This window comes from Acomys russatus, chromosome 24 (genome assembly GCF_903995435.1).
Source record: "Acomys russatus chromosome 24, mAcoRus1.1, whole genome shotgun sequence".
NCBI classification, from domain to species: Eukaryota; Metazoa; Chordata; class Mammalia; order Rodentia; family Muridae; genus Acomys; species Acomys russatus.
Window position 1 is genome coordinate 23,673,299 of NC_067160.1, and position 22,826 is coordinate 23,696,124.

At 39.6% G+C, this 22,826-nt stretch overlaps 1 protein-coding gene and 1 pseudogene across 1 annotated transcript in view; one reads left to right on the top strand and one right to left on the bottom strand.

The window, feature by feature from the left end:
- The window catches only part of Gca (grancalcin), a 28,045-nt gene extending 6,969 nt beyond the window's left edge, over positions 1-21,076 (bottom strand). The window contains exons 1-3 of the mRNA XM_051166672.1: positions 20,907-21,076; positions 12,795-12,968; positions 4,167-4,236 (exon numbers count right to left, since the gene is read on the bottom strand). Of these exons, the coding sequence (XP_051022629.1) occupies positions 4,167-4,236; positions 12,795-12,968; positions 20,907-20,933 (271 nt within the window). The 5' untranslated portion in view covers positions 20,934-21,076. The remainder of the gene's footprint in view (positions 1-4,166; positions 4,237-12,794; positions 12,969-20,906) is intronic.
- LOC127207580 (leucine-rich repeat protein SHOC-2-like) lies at positions 13,153-17,177 on the top strand (annotated as a pseudogene).
- Positions 21,077-22,826: the final 1,750 nt, after the last annotated feature.

The window sequence follows — 22,826 nt, forward strand, 5'->3', positions numbered from 1 at the left end:
GAGGGAAAACAGGAAAAGTAGAAATGATGTGATTATATTATAAATAAAAGAAATAATTAAAAATATTTTGATATAAGTATTAACATTTCCATATTTATTTACAATAAAGCCACTAGAAAAAATACAAATATTCCAAATTTTATCACAATTATATCCAACTAGTTGGGCTGATTTTTCTAAAATAGAAGATATGTCAGCAAGTTTCAGGTAAGCTTACAAGATTCTTTTAGCCCCTTGATATTAATGAGTAAATATATAATTTAGATTCACTTTGTTTTATACTGCTTGATAACATTTTGAAGTCCTTAAGACCAATTAAATGAGATAAATTCCAAAATACCTAAGGAAAAATGATAAATTATTCAGCTAGAACAATAAAGCATGTGTGTATTGCTTTCCTCATTGTTGTATAAAATACCTAAAGAATGGAGCATGTGGCGACTGGTCATGTTTTGTCTATAGTCAGAAACAAAGGGGAATGAATGCTTTCCCCTTTACTCTTCTTAATTCAGCCCCATGAGACGCTGTCATATTGTGACTCAGAATGGTGGTGATAAACTCACCTAGTGGTATATGTCCTAGGTGACCCCAAATCCAGCTGTGTCGTGTTAAGATAAAGATTAGACATTACAGTGGATTACATAATTTAACATAAGCATATCAAATATGTAACAGTCCCAATCTTACAAATAAGAGCATGGAGGCCAAGAAAGATGGTTTACCAAGCTCAGAAAGCTAGTGGGTAGAACCATGAATACTGAGGCCTTGTGTTCCTCCATAAATAAACTACTGGAAGTTGGGGGGGGGTGGTTATATGAGAAAATGTTGTAGTATACCATTTTTGTTGACATTTTAACTTGGTTTGCCTTCAGAAAGTGGAGAACCAAACTAGATTAAAACAAAAATTAAATCAACAAATAAGCATATGTTCAATCTCAGGATAAAGAATGAGTATTTAAAGTTGAAATATTTTTATAGAGTAGAGAGACAGACTTTTCATGCAGAAAATGAAAGGTTTTCCTTCCTCCTCACAACCCACTGGAGTGGACAGTAATTTGATATGGGGTTGGGGGTCTTAAACCTTTAGAGGAAAATGGATACCAAAAAAAATATTTTACAAGTTAGAAAGTCAAGGGATATGACTATTTAATGTTTATGCATGAAGAGAAATGCTGAGACACAACCTAGCTACCTTGGAAAAGATGACAAATGTCTATGAATTGGCAGCTTCTGAGCATGTGTGTGAAGGTGGAGCTAAAAACAGAGCTGAGTGAAGGGCTATTTTGAGAATGTGCAAGGAAGGAGACAATCCCCTCTGCTGCCACTCAGTTGGACGGCTGTCACACCCGCTCTCTCACACAGCAAGAGTTTCCTTTCTGGGGCTGTGTCTGGACTGTAGGACACTAGCCACAGTGTGAATGCTCTAACTGCTGAATACAAGCCAATTAGCTAAAAATCTGCACAGACTTGAGAACCCTGGGAGCGTGCTTTGCCTCCTACGAAGAATAACAGAAGGGCAGCCCACAGGAAACTGAGGAAACCTCCCCTGACAGTGACAACTGAACCCCATGGGGAAACTGGCCAGCTTCACCTCACTAGGAACCCCACACCAACAAGGCCAGGAAATACACTCAGCATTTTCATGAGACGTCCACAACAAACTGTCATCAGACACCCAAGAAATGACAAGGAAAATAACCAAAGAAGCTAGAAGAGTGAAAATAACTTTGAGAGGAAAAGAAGGCTATGTAATAAGCATACTATTAGTTTCAGAGAGATAAGAGAAAGAGAAATCATAGCATTTGGGAAAAGAAATGAATTTTAGTGCTTACAAAACAGACCGCCAGAAACGAAAGACACAGAAGGATTATAAAAGAAAGTTGAGAACATTCCATAAAAAGGAGAACAGATGACTCGGTCCAAATAACGCACATTACAGAAAGAGGACACAACACTGAAGAAAATTTCCCACAGCAGAAAAGTACAAGAGAATCCAGACTAGCACACCCACTCGTCCACCCATGTAAGACCACAAGGCACGACATTGTGAAACGTCGGAGCAGTGAGGAGCCGAGAGGAACAGAATGACCCTGGGCATCCAAAGAGGAAAGCAAATCCCACGCAGGTAAGATAGAAACTAGGGTGGTGGAAGGCCAGACCAGAAGTCCTTTTGAAAGTGTGTGTGAAAATAACCACAAAAACAACAGCAGCAACGTCTATGGCAAGAGCATTTAAAACCCCAAGTCTCCTTCCTGCCTCTGTCTGGATGGATGCTACCCATTGCACTACTAAGAAATAGGAATGCTTTTTGAATGTGAAAATGGCTTGTAACAGGGGAACTCCACACCTTGATGGGCAGCCATTCAATGGCCAAGACAAATGAAAGCATCTTCAGACACTTAAAGTCTCAAAGCATGATGGTAATCCGTGTACTTTTTCATTAAAAGCTACTTAATGAGATCTTCTACATAGATGTGGCCAGTGGGTAGGTAGCTCAGGCTTCTGTGGGTCCGCTAGCTGAGAGGTGGGGGAATGACACTGTCTCTGACATGCGTTTGATCACTTCTCCCTGAAGGGACTGCCTTCCCAGGCCACAGGGGAAGAACTCAGTCCTGATGGGACTTGATGAGCTGGGGTGGGTGGGTAGGAGGGGCTCCCCTTCTCTGAGTAAAGGGGGAGGGTGAATGAGGGAGGAAGGGTGGGACTAGGCAGAGAGGAAGGAGGGAGCTACAACTGGGATGTAAAGTGAATAAATACATTAATTAATTAATAAAAATATTAGACAAACAGAGACAGATAAAACGAGAGATGCCACTCAGAATTGGAAGGAACTGCAGAACGGTGGTGGTGAAATGAGGAGATGCACCAGTAATACCCAGAGCATGCCAGGAAGCCCTGGCCAACCGGAGGGAAGCAATAGCTAGCTGCCAGGTCAAAGCAAATACTGATTCGCCCAACTTCAAAAGGCAGAGCACATGTCCAGAAATGACAGCCTTGGCTTAGCTCAAGTTTGTCTACAGAAGCACTTCTGGCCATTAGATAAAAACCAGCATGCCTCGGGAGCCTTTGAAACAGGTTTCCATCTGCCAAAAGGAGTCATTTCCCTTGCCTCTGGCAGAAGAGACATATGGCTTTCCGCGGACATACGCCTGTGGTTGCATATCAAAGCCCACGCCGGCCTCCAGGCACCTACAGTGCCTATTCATAAATACATCTTATACCTTTCTAAGGCCCCCTCACTTGCAATCTAGTCCTTCTCACCTCCCCAGGCTTCCCTCCTCCCAGATACCCATCTGTTCTCTATATAATGACAAGATTTCCCCTCCTGCTATCTCCACTGCCACTGCCCAATCCCCCATGCCCTCTCCCTGCTGTTCTGTACTATTTCCTTTCTCGCTGTTTCCTACTATTCTCCCTTCTCTTGCAGACAGTCCTGGCCATGGTCGCATGTCTTTCCTTTTCTCTCTGCTCTGGATTCTTCCAGACACCTCTGGATATTTTCTCTCTCTTATCCCCTAGCAGAGCAGCCATTTCAGCAGTTCCTCCACTGCGCCACTGGCACACAGTAGCCACTGTAAATTTTAGGAAAAACAAAAGGCCACATTAAAGAAAAGAAGAATAGGCACAGGGTGCCACAAGACACAGCTATAAGCAACACATAGACAGTAGAGATAAGGGAAATGCTGCTGATGGTACCCAGATTATTATACATCATCCCACAGCAGAACAAAGGATGAAAAATTTCCCCATCAAACGGTGAAGTGATTTTAAGGTTGGAAGATATTTAAATCTTTTTTTTTTTTTTTTTTTTTTTTTTTTGGTCAGAGCAGGACATCAACTGATAATCACAAAGCTTCAACTGTGTAGTGCTAAAGCTATGAGACTTTATGGCACTTTGAGGTCTGGACACAAATTCTGAAAAGGTCACTTATACAACCATTTAAAAGATGTTTCTCCTGAGCAGTTAATGATGACAGTCAGGAGTATAAGTGAAAAGTTGTTTCTATAACAATACATACAGAACTATCTGACTCTTTAAACTTGGCATATGTAGAGCTTATAATGTTTTTAATATTTTAGGTGTGGGACCAAAATGCTAGAAATGAATTTCCTTTACTAATTCCCTACATGACAACAAAGGACAACAAAGCAACATGTGATCTCACGAGCATAAGTTCCACTGATTCCCGACTGTGTCAAGCATCTCTGAAGTTCCTCCGCATCCACCTCACCATCCTGCAAAAAGGAACGACCACAGGTTTCAATCTACAGTGGTACCACGGACATTAAAATCTTAACTGAGTGCTGCTCTGGGGCAACCTAGAAATGCTCAAGTTTCAAAACATTAAGAACCACAAAATTGACAAGCGAACCCCCCTGCCCCGTCCCAGCCTCCCCTCCCCCACCCCCTATCTGGGGTGCAGCATAATCCTCTTGTCAAAGCAATGAAAAAAAAAAAAAAACCGCTCAGTGGTTTAGAGCACTAGCTGTTCTTCCAAAGGATCTGGGTTCAATTCCCATCACCCACATGGTCATCTGTAACTACAGTTCCAGGAGATCTGACACCCTTACACTGACACACATGCTGGCAAATTACCAATGCACATAAAGTAAAAATAAATAAATCTCTTAAAAATGCAAAATGCTTTGTCACTTTATTCATGGTCACCTTTGTCACCTTCCCTGATGGCCTCTGAGTGTGCCTTTCATTCCCATCATGGTACATGGAGGGAGATTACCAAGTTACAAACTCCATAATTATTTTTTAAACTAGGATTTATGAAAACTAGTATATTTTGTAAAATATTTTTGTATTTTTTACATATATTTATATTGTGACAAAGATATATAATAAACTACCTACAGCAAGAAGAACCATGACACAATCACGAATTGTATAAATGTTACATTCTTAGTGTTTTGGCTTTTTGCATTTGGCATCCTTGAAGAAAACATCTTTCCTATCTTGGTGCATCTAAAATTCTGATTGTAAATCAATATCTATCATATCTCATCATCAACTTAAAACATCTCTCTAGACCTAAAAACATCTTTTTGAATGTTTTATTAGCATTTATAAATTGTGTATAATAATGGGTATATTATAACACTTTACCTATCTACATAATATATTTCAGACACATTCATCCATTAGTTTCTTTCTTTTTTTAGCTTAAATATTTATTTACTTATTTTTAAGAGTGAAGCTGGGTTAGAAAAAAAAATTTCTCCAATGATATGGGCATCAGAAGGCCTTTCTGTCACATTCTAGTAAACATTACCAATAACTGCCTATCCTGAGGTAACTGTTTCAAGCCAATATTATGTTTCAAGAAACATATATTATGAACATTTGTTTGATGTGTTCTAAGTGAAGTAGTAAAGTGCTCTCTACCCAAGTCTGACAGCTCTGCAGCCAGGCCACTACCATGAGAGAACAAACCAAACCCCAGGTATGGTCAACCACTGCACAGTAAAAGACTTTTTATAAATGATTTGAAAATAGTTTCCCAGCCGCGCTAGCACATGCCTTTTCTGGAGACAAAGGCACATGGATCTCTCTCTGTGAGTTTGAGGCCAGCCTGGTCTACAAAGTGAGTACAGGATAGCCAGGGTTGTTACACAGAAAAAACTTGTCTCGTGAAAAAAAAAAAAAAAAAAAAGAAAGAAAGAAAATAGCTTCCCCTCCCCTCCTTTGATTGTAAATACTGTCCTCACACACAATGAAAATAGCCAATTATAAATTGTTTTTCTCTTTAACTCTTAAGTGAGAAATTACTATCCTAGTTGAGAATGGAATTAGTAAAAAATTTAAAATTGTAAGCCTTATCAATCTTTTCACACTAACAATCAATTCAATATTCAGCCAGCACAACGATACACAGGATTCAACAAACATACAATTAAAGCTTTCAAGAAAACATGTGAATATATGGAAATTCCCCCAATGCAATTAAAATTATAATCAATAAAACCTGTGCACTCTTATGCTTCCTGTCCCAGTACCATCCTCTTTGCACCAGTCACATATAACTTCAACCACGCCCACACAGTAGGGTTATTATTATTATTAAGTTCTATACTTCTAAACATAAAAGACAAACTTAGAAGAGTAGGGAGTTATTTCGTAGCAAAACCATTTGAGAAAAAAAAAAAAACCTAGAAAAAAAGTATTGTGAATTTAAGGTGAAGAACATAAAAAGCATTTCAGAGTCTTCCCTGTTCTGAGGGAATGGGCGTTAGGAAACATGTCTCACTGAGTGACCTGAACTTGGCGGGCCACACATCACACTTCCTGCTTTATGTACAGTGGCCCCTGCTTTCTTCACTCACTGCTTTGCATAGATACAATGTGGATCAAAAGGCGTTTACGGTTAATCATTAGAAATGTGTACTCTTGCCTATGGAAAGTTATTGCTTCCTTTACCCACTGGAAAAATTAAAATTCACATATCTGCCTGTTAACTTCTTCAGCATTTTTGAGACTTTATTTGTTTTTACGTTTGCTTTGCTTTGAGATAGGGACCTTATTATGTTGCCCAGGCTTGTCTCAGATTCCTGGGCACAGGTGGTCCTCTGGTCCTCCTGCCCCAGCCTCCTGGGACCACAGGCACCATGGTGCCCTGATGACCATTTGCAAACTCTGCATCCCATGAAGCTCTTGGGGAGATATAAGAAAAGCCACTTACTTACATAATCATCTCCTTCAAGATACATTATTCTACTCAATTATTTTCTAAAACCAAGCGAATTTAGCCATGACAAATAAATTGGTCTACAGTTTACTATTTTACAAAAGCGAAGTCATCAGACAGCTTAAACTGGCTTTGTACGTGTAAGTGGAGTCAATATGAAAGTGAGGCAAATGAGATCTGTGTGTGAGCACAAGGGCAGACCCTGTCTTAAAAGCTAAAAAAAAAAAAAAGAGAGAGCTTTTGCTCATCATTGTGTTCTTAATTTACTTTAAAAAAAATTATTTTTTTTTGAGTACTAGCTCTTAAAATAATATTTAAGTTATGCATTCAAAATAAAAAAATCTTTCATGTCTTTGCCCAGCCTGACCCTAAGTCACTTAACAATACTGTAACAATTAAAGGTTACACCAGGAGTTTACATTAGGGAATTTTCTGTGGCAACTACGAGGAGTGATAATGAGAGAAAGGGTGTATTTAATGTTCTTACTAGATACAATTGAGGTCTATGATGCTTCACTGTGTACTTGCTATGTTTTCAAAATAAATGAAGTGGGAATACACAACACACACACACACACACACACACTTTTTTTCTAACTCTAAATCAGACTTTGGTACATTTAGTACCATAGAAGCAAACATGGTTGCATACGTCATTGGGATATGAGCTGTCATATGCCTCAAATCTAGGAAGATTCTGTACAAAGCCTCTGTTCTTAGAAAAGCAATGAGACTTGACGAGCACTCAAGTGAGGAACAGAATGTAAGATGCGGTCAGTATTCTGTGAGATGCTACCCACTTCAGTACATCCTCCACTGCTACAAAATGATGGTGGACTGGTTACATACAGACTGTAGCTAAAACCTTATCATCAGTCCAGCATTTGAATTTCCAGTGCACTGCTTTCTTTCATATTCTTGATCCTTTTCATCATCAACTCTCTCCCAGAAACAGCCACAATTTACAAGTCACCATTGATAACCTGCTACAGATTTAGATAGAGTTTTCTATTTGAAATTCTACCCTATAGTCTGAATGCACCATGAACCATCCTGTTTACCCTATAGAAACAAATCTTACATCCTTCAACCCAATGTTAAACATAAGAATGGCATACAAAAAAAAGTTGTGCTTGTGTAATGTGCATAAGCCATGGGTTCACATGACCCCCTCTCTCCCCTCCCTCTCTCCCTCCCTTCCTGCCTTTCCCCCCGCCCCTCCCCACCACTGAATTAGAATATAAAATACCACTTTCACCACTGTCGTCCTTAGGGTTACTATTGCTGTGATGAAGCAACAAGACCAGAGCAAGTTGAGGAGAAAGGGGTTTATTTGTTTCCACTTCCATTCACTGTTGAAGGAAGTCAGGATAAGAACTCAAACATGGCAGGAACCTGGAGGTAGAAGTTCATGCAGAGACCATGGAGGGGTGCTACTTACTGGCTTGCTCAGCCTGCTTTTTTATAAAAGCCAAGATTACCAGTCCAAGGAAGGCACCACCCTCTATTGGCTGTGCCTTTCCCATATGATTCACTAATTAACTAAATGCCCTCCAGCTGGCTCTTACGGAAGCATCTGAGGTGCCTACCTTTCTAGCTATGTCAAGTTAACATAAAACCCTCGTTATATACCCTGAATTCAGGAATTAGGTTTTGAATTTCTTTTTTCACTAATTAAACATTTTTTATTTTTTACATATACATTTATATTATTACACATTTATACAATAAATTACCTATAGCAAGAAGAACCATGACACAATCAGGAATTATATAAAAATTACATTCTTAGTGTTTTGGCTATTTGTATTTGATAGCCCTGAAGAAAACATCTTTCCTATCTTGGTGCTTCTAAAATCCTTAATGTAAATCAATCTCCATCACATCTTGTCATTATCAACTTAAAACATCTATCTAGATCTAAATACATCTTAACCCACCCCTAAACAACTAAGCTTCATTGTAAAACTATGCTACCTGGTCTTCAACTCCATCAGAGACTTGAGAAGGAATACATTTGATTACCTTAGTATGCCAGGAGTGGAAGTTAGTAGCTTTCCAAATGAAAAGATGACAGAGACAGTTTGCTACCTGAACAGTCACCCAAAACTCTGTATAACGTTGGAGCAACATATGCAGCCTTCATGCCCAATATATCTGACAGACATATTTGTGAGGCAGGACTATTGAGGACTTCCTTACCTGTCTTGGCAGAGTTTGGCTATCAACTCTGCCTGCATCCAAGCTTGCCCTTTTTTAGGCAGAATTCTGTCTATGGTAGAAAAAGGACATTTTGTCCAGTGGCTAGTTTCCCACATTTGAAGCCATCTCCCTAAGGAGGTTCTTTGATGCTCATCATCCTCTGTGAGGTAGGCTGGGTGTTGCCAGAAGCTAACCTGTCTCATTGTTATTGAATCTTTAAAATAATAAAAACATTTTTAAATGCCCTATTCTGCATGTCTCTGAGGTTTTTGAAGACCTTATCTAACTATCCTACCTTACCTTTCTATAGAATCATATCTATCTGCCACACACAATGCCCCATTTCCTCTAAGGGGAGTTGAGTAGGGTTATGGTTGCTTTCTTGGGCCATAGAGGGTTATTATCAATGGGAGTTGATTACAAGTTATTATTGGTTATATTTAGAGAGAAAACAAGGTTAGACTCAGTGACGTCTCTCTTTTCCTTTATATTATTATCTTAGGTTTGGAGACAGGGGCTGAAAAGAAAGAAGAGGGAATATAGAAATATAGAGAGAGATAGAACAAAAAGTAGATGAGTAAATCTACTCCTCAACTTAATACCTCAATTGTCACTCACAAGGTTATTTTTAATCCACTGGTATAGAATTTTATATATAGATGCAAAATAAGTTTAACTCTAGATAGAGTGGTATAGAACTCAAATGTAAGACTATTCTTCACACACACACACACTATATATATATACACACACACACATATATACACATATTTCTACTCTAATAAGAGGTATTGTACCCAAATAACTCAATTATAATACAAGGTTTACTTCTAATACTTTGAAAGTGCGACTGTAGGTTGTTTAGGGTAAATGAGTTATGCAAGTAATTGTTAGTTGATCAAATCATGGTCATGTCAATTACTAGTCTACTTTTATCACAGGTTTTGAGTTTCTTGCTCTCTTATTTCAAATGCTTATTTTTTTTCCTATTCAAGCCACACTACTAAAACCATGTATGTAGTACTTTGCAACAACACAGTTGCAGTCAAGAATGGATCACATGGAAGGCAGAGGTCCAAAAGACTGAAATGGAGTTTTAAAGAATTCCTATCACCTAGTATGTAGTGTGTCTGGGCTGAATGTCTACCAGAAGTTCTTTGGTCCCCAGGCAGATGAAAATAGGAGGTGGGACCTATGGTAAGGTCCTTGGTCATTGTGGTATTCACTCAAAGGTAACTGTGGGTATCTGGTCCCATCATCTCTGCTCTTTATGCTGCCTAATACTCCAGAACACAATCCTGTTGTCAAATAAAACACAACTGTGACTCTGAATTTTACATCCATTTATATACAAAAATACAGTATTATGATATGCTCCATACTGTAATAGTTAGTCTCAATAGAACGGTCATTCAGAAAATTCTTGATTCATTTTGAAAAGGACCAAAAAGAAGAAAAAAAGGCAAAATAAAAATTTAGGAATTTGATTCAAGTGATAGTTTGAGGAAATAGAAATCTTTTAATATTTTACATCCCATTTAGAGAGGTGTGTTTCTCCATTCTCACACACGCATCCACAACATCCTCACCTCACACAGTATCCACAGCAAACGGTTGGACCGCATACAAAATAGGGTATGGAATTTATAGGAATCTGAAAGCAGGGGAAGACTGGGTTCCTACGATCTGTCTTACAGAAGAGAGATTCTAACATCTATTCCCTGACTAAGGGAAGAAAACACGGTGGAAGCAAAGACATATTTATACAATATAGAGGTGATTATATATGCATGCATGTTTCCATATATAAAATATAATTGTGATCTTATACATATGTATATAGTTCCATGTTATACATGTGTATAAAATCATAATTGTAAACTTTCTAATTCTAAATATTCATTCAATATTTCTTTCATACCAAATGCAGTAAAAAAACCAATACAAATAGGTATAATACTATATAGATTACTTCATCTCTATGCCAGAATACTTGAACGAAGGTACTTAGAAACTAGAGGTTTCACTTTGACACCTCACAGTTTAAATGGACAGGGTCCGTCATGGTGAGGAACACATAGTGCCTTGGGCTGCGTCCATGGCAGAGGAGGTTGTAGCGTGGCTCGGTACATCTTAGCAAGTCAAGAAGCAAAAGGCTCTGGGCAGCAGACTGGCTCTGAGGCTTTCACATCCCACTCCTGTAGCCCTATATCCTTAACTCAAGTCCACACAGCCTTCAAAACAGCACTGTGAGCTGGCAACCAAGTGTACAAACACATGAGCCTGTGAGGGTGTTCTCATTCAAACCACAGAAGATGCATACATTTTTTTATTTCACTTCATTTTTACAGGATAGTACTATAAAATTACTTAAAAAGACTAAATTGTGGAAAAAAAAATGTATTAATAGTGAAAGTAAAGGCAAAGCCACCATGATCACGCATTGTCAGTAACAACTCATAGTGAAGTCAAAGACCTGAGCTGGCAGGCTCAAACTGTTCTGTTGGTCCTAATAAAGCTAGCTTGCAGTATTTATTCAAAGTATTAGAGGCTAAAATGCTAATAGCATATCACACCATTAAGATAAAATTTTGCTTTCATTTTTGTATTAAAACAAAGAGACGCCTCAACATGATCACTTTGATAATCTTTGTAGAAAATGTGCCATCAACTTAAACCACTTATTACTAAAAACGTTATAACTTCATCTGTGAGAACACATGCGATTTCTCAAGTTTGAGTAAACGTATGGCAATGGAAGTGATTCCTATCACATCACTTGACATTCTTAGGTTTTTACTGGGATATGTGCATTTACATTGAATGAAGTTGGTGCCAACATTGAAAATATTGTTCCTATGGTTATTAACGTACAGTTTTAAAATGCCCTTGCATTCAATCAAATTGTATGTATTCATCCTTTTCTTTCATAAATTGCCCTAGTTTTGTATTTAAAAGTCATTTAAGGAGAGTATAATTAATGAAGTAATTTATTTTAAAATAACAATATAATTCAACAGGCCTGGAGAGATGGGCCAATGGCGAGAGCTCATGCTGCTTTTCCAGCCTCTGGACTCCCTGGGCACCCTCATTCATGCTTAGACATGTGTGCTCACATACACACACACACACACACACACACACACACACACACACACAATTAAAAAATTAATCTTTAAGAAAACACAATCGTATGGAAGACAAGCAGTAAATACTCAATTTGTGATGTATTTATGCCATATATTCCACTGTCCGTGGCTATAACCAAACACCCAAAACTGGCACATTTATAAAGAAAACAAGTTTATTTGGGTTCATATTTTTGGAAACCAGAGAGGTCCTGGCTGTTTCTGGAGAGGGCCACATGCTTTTCTATATGTAGCAGATGAGTATAAAAGGCAAGGTAGTATCTGTAGAATAAAAGTATATGTCCAAGAAGAAAGAGGGGCCATGAGTGGCTTACTTTCATCCTGCCGAGAGGACACACCCTAATTACCTGTTAAGGACTCCACTGCTGCTCAATACCATCACTTTGCAATTACACATTAGCTGATGATCCCAACTAAGCTCGATGGGTCTCAAAATAATAACAACACCAACAATATGATGATCATGCCTGAGCAAAGGGGACTTGTAGGGAAGATGGGAAGGTAATGAGAAGAGATTACAGAGCCTCTAACAATAAGAATGCACATTATAACCATGTGAAATTATCAAGAGCAAACACAATAGAATTTTTTTAAATAAAGCAGTCATGGCTACCTTCATCTTTGATCTTAAGAACAATATTATTCTATGTAAGTTTAAGACATAAACTTTATAGACATTTTAAATGACACACTAAGTGGATGGTGATCATTTATTCACTAGTGTTTGGTAAAAGGATTATCACCTCACCTGTCCAGCCACAGCTGTGAAGTAAGTCCACATGGAGTCATCGGCAGGGGAGTAGCTGTCAGAGTATGCCAGGTATCCAGGGTAGCCACCCGAGAACATATTGGGACCTGCCCCTGGCATTGGCTGGCCCATTTGCATCTGCATCCCTGGAATCTGACCGCTGAAGTTTCCAAACTGTTGAGCGAAAAGAAGAGGTCAGTAATAAAAAGCTAAGCTACAAAACTTGGCTTAAAAGAAAGTGTTTACTAGAAATCACCTGAACACTAAAAAACCAGTGACCAAATCTCCCAAACATATCCAGCACTAAAGCTTTATCTGCAAGATGCTGGAAGCTCTGTATCTAAACAAGTGCGCCAACATGGTACTCAACAGTAAAAGACATATGAAAGAGAAGTTTCAAGCCTCTAATTATGGGAATGCATGTAAGGGAGAGGGTTGGCCATGTGAGTGTAAGTACCCACAGATGCCAGAAGGGCATGGATACCCTGGAGCTCAAGTTACAAGTTGTGAGATACTTGACTTAGGTGCTGGGAATTGAACTTGGGTTCTACGTGAGCAGGGTGTGTTCCTAACCACTGGGCATTCTCTCTAGCTTCTATCCTCTAAGAACCTTTCAAACAATGGTTCTCAACTTTCCCAACGCTGTAAACTTTAATATAGTTCCTCATGCTGTGGTGACCTCAAATCAGAAAATTATTTTCTTTGCAACTTCACACCTGTAATTTTGCTACTGTTATGAATTGCAGTGCAAATATCTGTGTTTTCCAATGGTGTTAGGCCACCCCCATGAAAGGGTCATTTGACCACAAAGAGGTCATGACCCACAGGTTGCCACTGCTTTAGAAGAACAATGTAAGTGTGACTTTAAGCAAAACTAAAAGCAAACATAAACAGAAAGTAAAACCCAAGTTTCCCCTATAGCAAACTAAGAAGTATGTTTCCAGTCATGTGCTTAGCTTAAATTCTGGTAAACACAGTGAGACTATGGCCTAACCCTGGGGAATCACAGAGCTGAAGTACCCACCACTCTAAGAGATGTATTTTTTTTTTTTTCCCTAAAAAAGTATAGTGACCAGAAGAAAATAACACAATGAGTCCAATCAAAGTCCTCTTCCAAACCAGAGCGAAAGTCTCCAATACTACTGATGGTGGACAGCTAAGGATCACTGGGGCGTTGGTACAGCCCGACACCCATCTAAGTACTTGCCATCTTTTCTGCTGACTTTCACCTGTCTGTGAGATACAAGAGTAGTCAGTCGCTTCTGCCTTTGAGGATCTGAAACTTCAAGAATTCCGGAACGGGCCAGGTGCTCACCGTCCGAGCACGGATGACTTATCTCTTGTTATGGCCACATTCTGTCCCTTTTTACTTGAAACACAATTGAATACTTAAACCAGTCATGGTGGCGCACGCCTTTAATCCCAGAGGCAGGCGGATCGCTGTGAGTTCAAGGCCAGCCTGGTCTATAAAGTGAGTCTAGGACAGCCAAGGCTACAACAGAGAAACCCTGTCTCGGAAAAACCTAAAGAAACAAAAAAAAAAAAAAAAAAAAAAACCCAGCCAAATACTTAGAAAAGCATTTCACCTGGCATTTTTATGAGTCCAGAGAAGGAAGAAGCATTAAGGCTGTCCATTATTCAATTGTGAACAAAAACTGCCTTGTCCTGTATCTTTGCAGCAGGAGCAAAGATAGCCAGAGGGCAGAAAGAGAAAGGAATTGCAGGAATGGGGAAGAAACAGACACATGACTTAGGAACCTGCTGGAAGCTTGTTCAGGTGCCTCTGGGCTGTGGGAAAGTATAAGGCACCAAGGAAGTACTAGGAACTGTAGGAGATGCACTCAGGAAGCAGGTCACGACTCACTGAGCCCCAGCACCATTTAACAGTCTGAATGAGTTGTCAGAATTGACCATAGTGCTATCAGATCCAACACGCAACAGATGGCTGTGAATCCAAGATGATTTGCCTCCTGTGCCAACACTTCTTTTTTCAGATTTACAAAATTTATTTTATTTTATATGTATGAGTGCTTTGTTTGGTTTGGTTTTTTGTTTGTTTGTTTTCTTTTCTTTTCTTTTTTTAAAAACAGGGTTTCCTTGTATAACAGCTCTGGCTGTCTTGGAACTTGCTCTGTAGACCAGGCTGGCCTTGAACTCATAGAGATCCGCCTGAGTGCTGGGATTAAAGGTGTGCACCACCACCTCCTGGCTTATGTGTATGAGGTTTTTTGCATGCATACATGCTGGTACATGTACAGTACTTGAAGAGGTCAAAAGAAAGTTTTAGATCCTCTGGCACTGGAGTTACCAACGACTGTGATTGTGAGCTGCTTTGTGGGTGCTGGGAATCAAACCCTGATCCTCTGGAAGAGCAGGCAGTGTTCTTAACCACTGACTCATCTCTCCAGCCCTGCCTATATTCTTTTTTTGGGGTGGGGGTTGCTACATAGGATTTTTGTCTCTTCATCTTTGAATCTGGATTTCTGGCAAACAAAAAACAAAAAAACAAATCAGACGTGTGCATTGTCTGAGCTTGAGTCTCCATGTGTGATAGTTTAAGCAAAGAAAAAGACTACAGAGAAAGAACCCCAAGTACAATCCACCAAGGAAAGAGATAAAGAGTCAAAAGCCTCTAGACGTTTGGAAGGGGGGGGGGGAGAAAGAAAAAAGAACCTAAAACCAAGGGAAAGATGCCAGAGGAAAGGAAGATTTCAGCGCTGCCCAACCGGTGGTTTTTCAGTGGACAATACTATCAAATGGCCAAATCCAACACATGGAGCTAGGAAAAAAAAAAGTCCAGTCCTTAAGTCCAGCTTAACAAATGCTGGGAGGAAACTCGGTGTGCTTGGGCTTACCCAAGAGATCTATACATATGCTGCCACCATGAATCAAAGAGCTGATTCAATGAACAGAGCTTTACTTCCACAGTAACAAACTGCAGGCTCTCCCAGCAGGCATGAGCTGGGAGCTCAGTCTCCTGAGAGGGGTTCTCAGTGGAAAGTCACTGCCTGATTCTTGAAAACTTGAAGAAGCTGCGGATGCTTGACGTACAACATAATGAACTGACTCAATGGTGGATGGGCTAGACTCTCTCGCCACTCCACCAACTCAGGACTCAATGGTGGATGGGCTAGACTCTCTCGCCACTCCACCAACTCAGGACTCAATGGTGGATGGGCTAGACTCTCTCGCCACTCCACCAACTCAGGACTCAATGGTGGATGGGCTAGACTCTCTCGCCATTCCACCAACTCAGGACTCAATGGTGGATGGGCTAGACTCTCTCGCCACTCCACCAACTCAGGAAAAGGACATCAAAAACCTGCCTAAACTCAGCAGCGACAGCACTGCAGAGAACAAAATCCTAACCCAACAGTGGAAACTGGCAGGTCATGTAATCTCCTCATGCTGGACGTCACTCACAGTCAACTCGAACACGTTCCAAAGGAGACTGGAAACTGCACCCAAATAACCAACCTTGAGTTGGGGCACAAGTCAAGACCTCCCACATACAACAGAAAAATCTGTCCAGTTTAAGCCATCTTGGCCTAAGATACAACAGACTGTCAGAAATACCCAAATCATTATCAAAATGCTGTAAAGCTAAGGAATTAAACTTTAAAAACAATAACATTTCTATCCTACGCGAGAGTCTTTTATCCGGGCTTGTGAAATAAATAGCTGGACCTTAGCTAGAAATCACTTCCCGTTATATCCAGTGGGTCCATCTCAGTTTCCCACAATTTATCCCCTCAACAGAAGGCACAATCGAACCAACGAGATCTCATTTTGGAAATGAGATAAAGTGCCAACTAACTAAGCTGAATATGAAGGACAATGACTTAGCATCCCTTCTTTTGGAGTTTGGAACTTGGACCAGTATATTAGAACTGAGTGTGAGCACCAACTGGCTCACCAAGTTCCCAGGGGATGTGTCTGGGCTCGTTTCTCTTGAGGCTCTAATACTATCAGACAGTCTTCCAAAGATGCTTCGCCACAGTCTTGGAAGCCTCAGGACATTAAGAGAACTGGATCCAGAAGAGGTAACTTGAAATCCTTGCGCAATGAAATTGCTTAAGGATTTTCAGAAACTGTTTTTGACAAGCAACCAGTGGACCACCCTCCCCTGTAGTATTGGTCTCTCTCTTATCACTCTCACACATGAGAGGGCCTGCTACTCATCTTCCTGAAGAAACCTGGATGCTGGAGAATGTTGAACTGTGTTTGAATGACAACCCCAACCTGAACAGCCTACGCTTTGAGCTAGCTCTCTGCACCAAGCTTTCAGTCATAAGGGCCAAGTATGGTCCTCTCAGTCACATTCCACCTGAGACTGTTACTGGCTGGTCTTCCTTCATTACGCAGGTCCATATTGGGTCATGACCTGATGCAAACTGCTGGTCCTACACACTGCTCAAAAACAGGCTGTGATTCATGTTTCATACCTACATCTTTATCTATTTATGTATATTTATATGTGGCAGATTCATAAAGACCGAACTAGTTGTTTCTGCTAATAGAGGAATCATAAACGTTTATATATTCTTTAACTTAACAAATGGCTTATATAAGTTTTCTTTGCTAAATTTTGATGGATGGTTTTCTGTTCTGTAATTTGATATGCCAGTCTGTTTAAAATGTTGGAAGCAAATTCTGAAGTTATTAAAGTTAAGGGACAAAATAGTACAGTTAGTTATATTTCTTTTAGAAAAACCAGCCAACATTTTTCTTGCAACCATTCACTTACAATTCCCCTCATCAATAGTCAGATCTTTATAATGGAATAGGCCCTGAAGGTGGAATCTTTCCTTAACCCATTTTGAAATCTGAAATTTAAATTTTACATATTGTTTACAGTTGAAGTAAATCCCTGGACTTTTTTCTTGTTTTGATTTGCTGTTTAATCAGTCAGATCGGAGTTTAAATCTTCTCTTAAATATTTTGCAGTAGCTAGTTTAAATATTAAAAGACAGTTATTTGTTGAAACAACTGGCAAACTGGAAATAATACACTCAGAAATGGACATTTCCATTAATTTTATTTATCTGAGTAATTGTAGAACAAAATGTCTGAAGTAAATCTTCGGGTTGGAGGCATTGAGACCGTTCCTAGTATAAATATGGCTTCTTAACTTTTGAGGCAGTGGAAACTTATAATTAAGAGGGCATTTGTTTTTCCTTCCTGGAAGTTACAGATCCACAAAATTTAACTTGGAAAAGATGGCAAATAAATTACATCTGAACACATTCGATACATGTATCTCTTTCTCTCTCTCTCTCTCTCTCTCTCTCTCTCTCTCTCTCTCTCTCTCTCTCTCTGTGTGTGTGTGTGTGTGTGTGTGTGTGTGTGTGTGTGTGTGTGTGTTATCATAAACCATGATAGGTAACTTTAATGACTTCTCCCCTATCCTCGTACAATGAGTCTTTCTTTAAAGACTGCTGTGCAGTATATCTCAAGGTTATTTAACCATGTACTATTCTTTTGGATATTAGCCCTCCCTGAGCATCTTCTGTTCTACAGCATGGGTGTCTAAGCAGTATCTTCACACTGTGCTGTATAGCTGCTGAACTAGATGTAGTTTTCCCCTTTGTGGGGTGCCAGCCTCAAACAATCTAGTTCAGTACCATTACTTTTAGTAACATCTTTGTTGGTAGGAGGCTATACACTTAGGAAAAGAGGCACACTGCACAGATGCCACTGGTAATTCCATGGAAATTACATGAGATGTGCATGTACTCTTTGTACTATTTTACTTTTATTTCAGATTTTAAGACTAGCAAAACTGTAAATGTGTGCCCCTGATGTAGTACCTTATTTTAGGTATTATTGGTTTAAGTCACTTTAATTATTAAGGAGACCCACAAGCAACTATATCCTAGATACCATCCTGAAATACACTTCTTATATGATGAATAATTACTATAATTACATAAGTCTGCTTGTTTTTGCTTTGTTTTGTACCCCTGCCCTATTTTGTTGGGCATTGTGTTTTAAATAGTTTTTAAATATTTGAAACCATAATGTCCAGATAACATTTTGGACTTTTGCTTTTCCTGGCACTCAATCTCAGGACTGCGTTTGAGGTAAAAATCTGTTTATCATTGACAAATTTGTAAAAATCAACTAAGAAATGAAAGGCAGGCAAAGATAGAAAATACTATAGTGCTTGGATGTGTTATACCTCTATTGCAGAAGTTCACTAGAATTTTACCAAGTATACACTTTCTTCTGTGGTGTATTAATTAAAAATATTGTTTATAAAACAAATTTGTTCATTATAGTTACACATAGAGCTTATGTATATGTGTACTTTTAAAATAAATTTCATTATCCAAATGTCCCTATGTATTAAGATTATAGAACTTAAACTTTAGAGGTAGTGGCCTAGGATCTTTTCTTGAAAAAACAGTTTCTCAAAAAAAAAAATATATATATATATATAAAATTTTAACAATTTGGATCCTTTACATTTCTGTGTATATAATGCTTAAAATTTATTAAATATAGATGTTCCCCTCATACTTACAATCCAATATGCATATGATTATTTTGTTTTCTTTCCTACAACCAAAATGAGAAATAAAATTCCTTTGGGTCAAGTTATAATTTTATTATTACAGAAAGAATGAAATATAAAATTATACAACGAGGATTTCCCCCCTTTGGACTTTCTGAGGACAAGATTTTTTACTGTGCCTTAAGATAGCCTAGAACCCATTGCAGTGACAGGCGGGTCTGAAACTCACCAGTTCTGCCGTGGCCTCCTAAATGCTAGGATGACATAGTGAGCTACCATGTTCAGCTAGTTCTAGCAGGGTTTGATTCTTTGTTTACTAATTTATACAAGGTCTCTTGTGGCTCAGACTAAGCCTCAAGCCGAGGATGACCTTGAACTCCTGCTACTCCTGCCTCCACCTCTCAAGTGCTGGGATTTCAGGCCAGGCTACCAGTCCAGTTCATGTGGTTTGGGTGCTCCAACCCAAGGCCATTAGTATGCTAGGCAAGCACTGCCTCCACCGACTGAGCTCCACCCTAAGCTATATTTGATAAGTAATCATTAAACAAACAAAGATTTATTGGAAATGCATCTCATGAATTATGTGCTTTATTAGATAGAGGTGCACTACCCAACAGAAACATTTTCTTATTTTGTTAAATATAACAAAGTATTAAAGTGTGGTGTGATAACGTTACCTTAAGGACACTCTCAGTACATTTAAATGACTAATGGGGAATATATATACTGGAAAATGTATGATGTTAGCTGGAATTCAAGCAAGTAAGTGCGAGCAAACCAGTTTTAATAGTGTGTGTGTGTGTGTGTGTGTGTGTGTGTGTGTGTGTGCACGCGCGAGCGCGCGCGCGGGGGTAGGAATTATTTATCTGAGGACTATAATCACATACCAATGTCAACTCCTATACTAACTATGACATAACATTAATTTCTCTTTTTAGGGAAAAACAAATGGCAACAGGCATGGAAAATATACCCTCTCCTGTGGGCAGTGCAGTGACCACTGCACAGCCCCACCTGAGAGCCGGCCTCACTGATGGGAGGAGTGAAAGTTTGGCTCTTTCGAAAGAGAAAGGGTCTACCCCTAGGCAGCAGTAACTACTTGTAACACTCAGAGGTGCTGAGGATATTGTTACATAAGAAAAATAACCCGTCCCCTTCCAAAAGTAAAGTCTAGAAAATCAGATTGCGCTTGGTGGTACATAAAAGTTTAGGAAGCACTGAAAGTACATCTCAGAGTATTCCTGAGCAACTTAAAAGAAAGTGGTTATAAAAATCAAAACTCAACTCAGGATGAGAATCGCTAGAAAAACTGCTTGGGTTGGGGAGAAATCACAAAAGGTTAACTGGAACAAGACGTGGTACTTTGTTTCCTCCATTCTGAAAACAAAATTTATGAAACACAAACACTTCACAAAACCGGCTGCACCAGGACGCTTCTTGATGCTCGCGGTTCTCCCCTGGGCGCAGGCCCCGCCCAGCCCCAGCTTCCAGCACCTCGCAGCGTCCGGGCGTCGCCTGGTACCAAACCCAGGGCCCTGGCAAGAACGGAGAGTGAACCCCGACCTGCAGGGTCACCACGGCTCGCGAGCACTTACCGCTCCTCCGTATCCCGGGTAAGCCATGGCCAGGCGATCAAAAGTCACGAGTCACCAGTAAGCCAACGTCAGCACAGAGGAAGGCACAGGTGTGCGACAGGTGCGGGTCTAAACGCACAGCAGCTCACCTCCGCTCTCTGGGAGCCAGCTCCGCCCGGAGTCCCGCCCCTACCGGAGGCAAGCCCCGCCCATCTCGGCTGTGATTGGCTGAAGCCTGTCTCATGGATTCCAGTACGTCTCTCTTACTGGTTCTTTCCAGAAGCCTCCTCCACGGTCATTTCCCCACCCTCTGTGGAAAGCTGCTCCAGGCCATCAAAGCTTAGAGTTTGTTTTCTCCTCAGAAACCCCAATGCGATCTGTCGAAGACTTCTGTACATACTTTTGACCAGTTAGTTCCAACTCTGCAGTTACTCACGATTCTATATACAGTGGATAAGCCTACTTTTCTCTGAAACTCATGAATTTTGTGTCTCCAAGTCTAAAATTCAGAAGAACAAGGCAGCTTTAGAATTAGTTTACAAAGGCTAAGGCAAGTGGATCACTGTGAGTTCAAGGCCAGCCTGATCTACAAAGTGAGTCCAGGACAGCCAAGGCTACACAGAGAAACCCTGTCTCGAAAAACAAACAAACAAACAAAAATTAGCTTACAAACAGAAAGACAGAGTTGATACCATTTTGATGTATTTCTGAAAAAGAAAAGATCTAACATTAAAAACAAAACTGGGCCATCAAAAAAAATGTTAAGTATTAACAGAGGAAACCAGCCTTGCAGCGCTGAGTAATTTAACAATCACTCTGCTGTACGACAGCGGAAGAACATTCTGGACCTTGTGAAACAATTTTATCAGAAGAGGCAGAAAGAAGCAAGTTGCTAATATCCACCCTACTGTTGAGAAAGAGCCAGTTTCTGTGTCAGTAGCTACTTATTGTAACTAATATTGGGATAGACTGAAAGTGATGTAGAGTTAAAAACCTGCCTGATAAAAATGAATGAGAGTGTGACTCAGTAGGCACCAAGCGATAAACTCTTAGCAGAAGAGATCCATGCGAATTGATCCTAATTGACAAAGAGTTACAGTGCTAATCCAAATTTAAGACCAGAATTCGTCTATTCTTTTTTTTTTTTTTTTTTTTTTTAATCAAATCAGTTTCGCTCGTGCATTGCCTTTCTGTGTGCTGAGATCAAATTTCCCTATGTCTGTTGCATGGCTACATGACTACATTCAATGACACTATTTCCCCTCCACAACAAAATTTGGAGTCCTTTGCTAACAGCTCTTTTAAAGAGACTAAACTTACCTAAATATGGATTTCCTCCAGTTTGATAGCAAATCCACTGTTTACGTAACTGGGTGCTCTCTGGGACACTCCCACCGGTCCGAGGGAGCTTAGCCCAAGCCACTATTGTACTTTTAGTAATGAAGTCCTTTGTTTCTGATCCAGGAATCCCATGCCTCTGCCAACTTGTATGAAAACTGGCAAGCTTGTTAGCTTGCAAGTAGGACAAAATACCAAATACTGACAATGTATCTTCCTTAGAGAAAAGCCAGTGGAGGTAGATTCAGAAAGGATTTTTAGCTCCACATCCCACAGCAGGCTTTCTAAACACAAGATTTAAACTACAAATTTTCCAGTACTATAAACTGTTGTGAAAAATTCACTTTAGTCCATGAGTTGTTTTAAACTAATAATAATAACTTGTCTCCATGATTGAGTTAGCATTGTACAGGCAACACTGTTTTATGAAGACTATATGTGTGTGTGTATGTGTTCCATATTATTTGCTAACTTTACTAAATATGCATATGTGTGTATGTATGTGTGTGCTTTAAATCATATGCTTTTCTTTTCATAAGTTGTTCATTATTCTGCGAAGTGGCATTCAGTATAGATTGAACACCAAATAACAGACATTGTAAG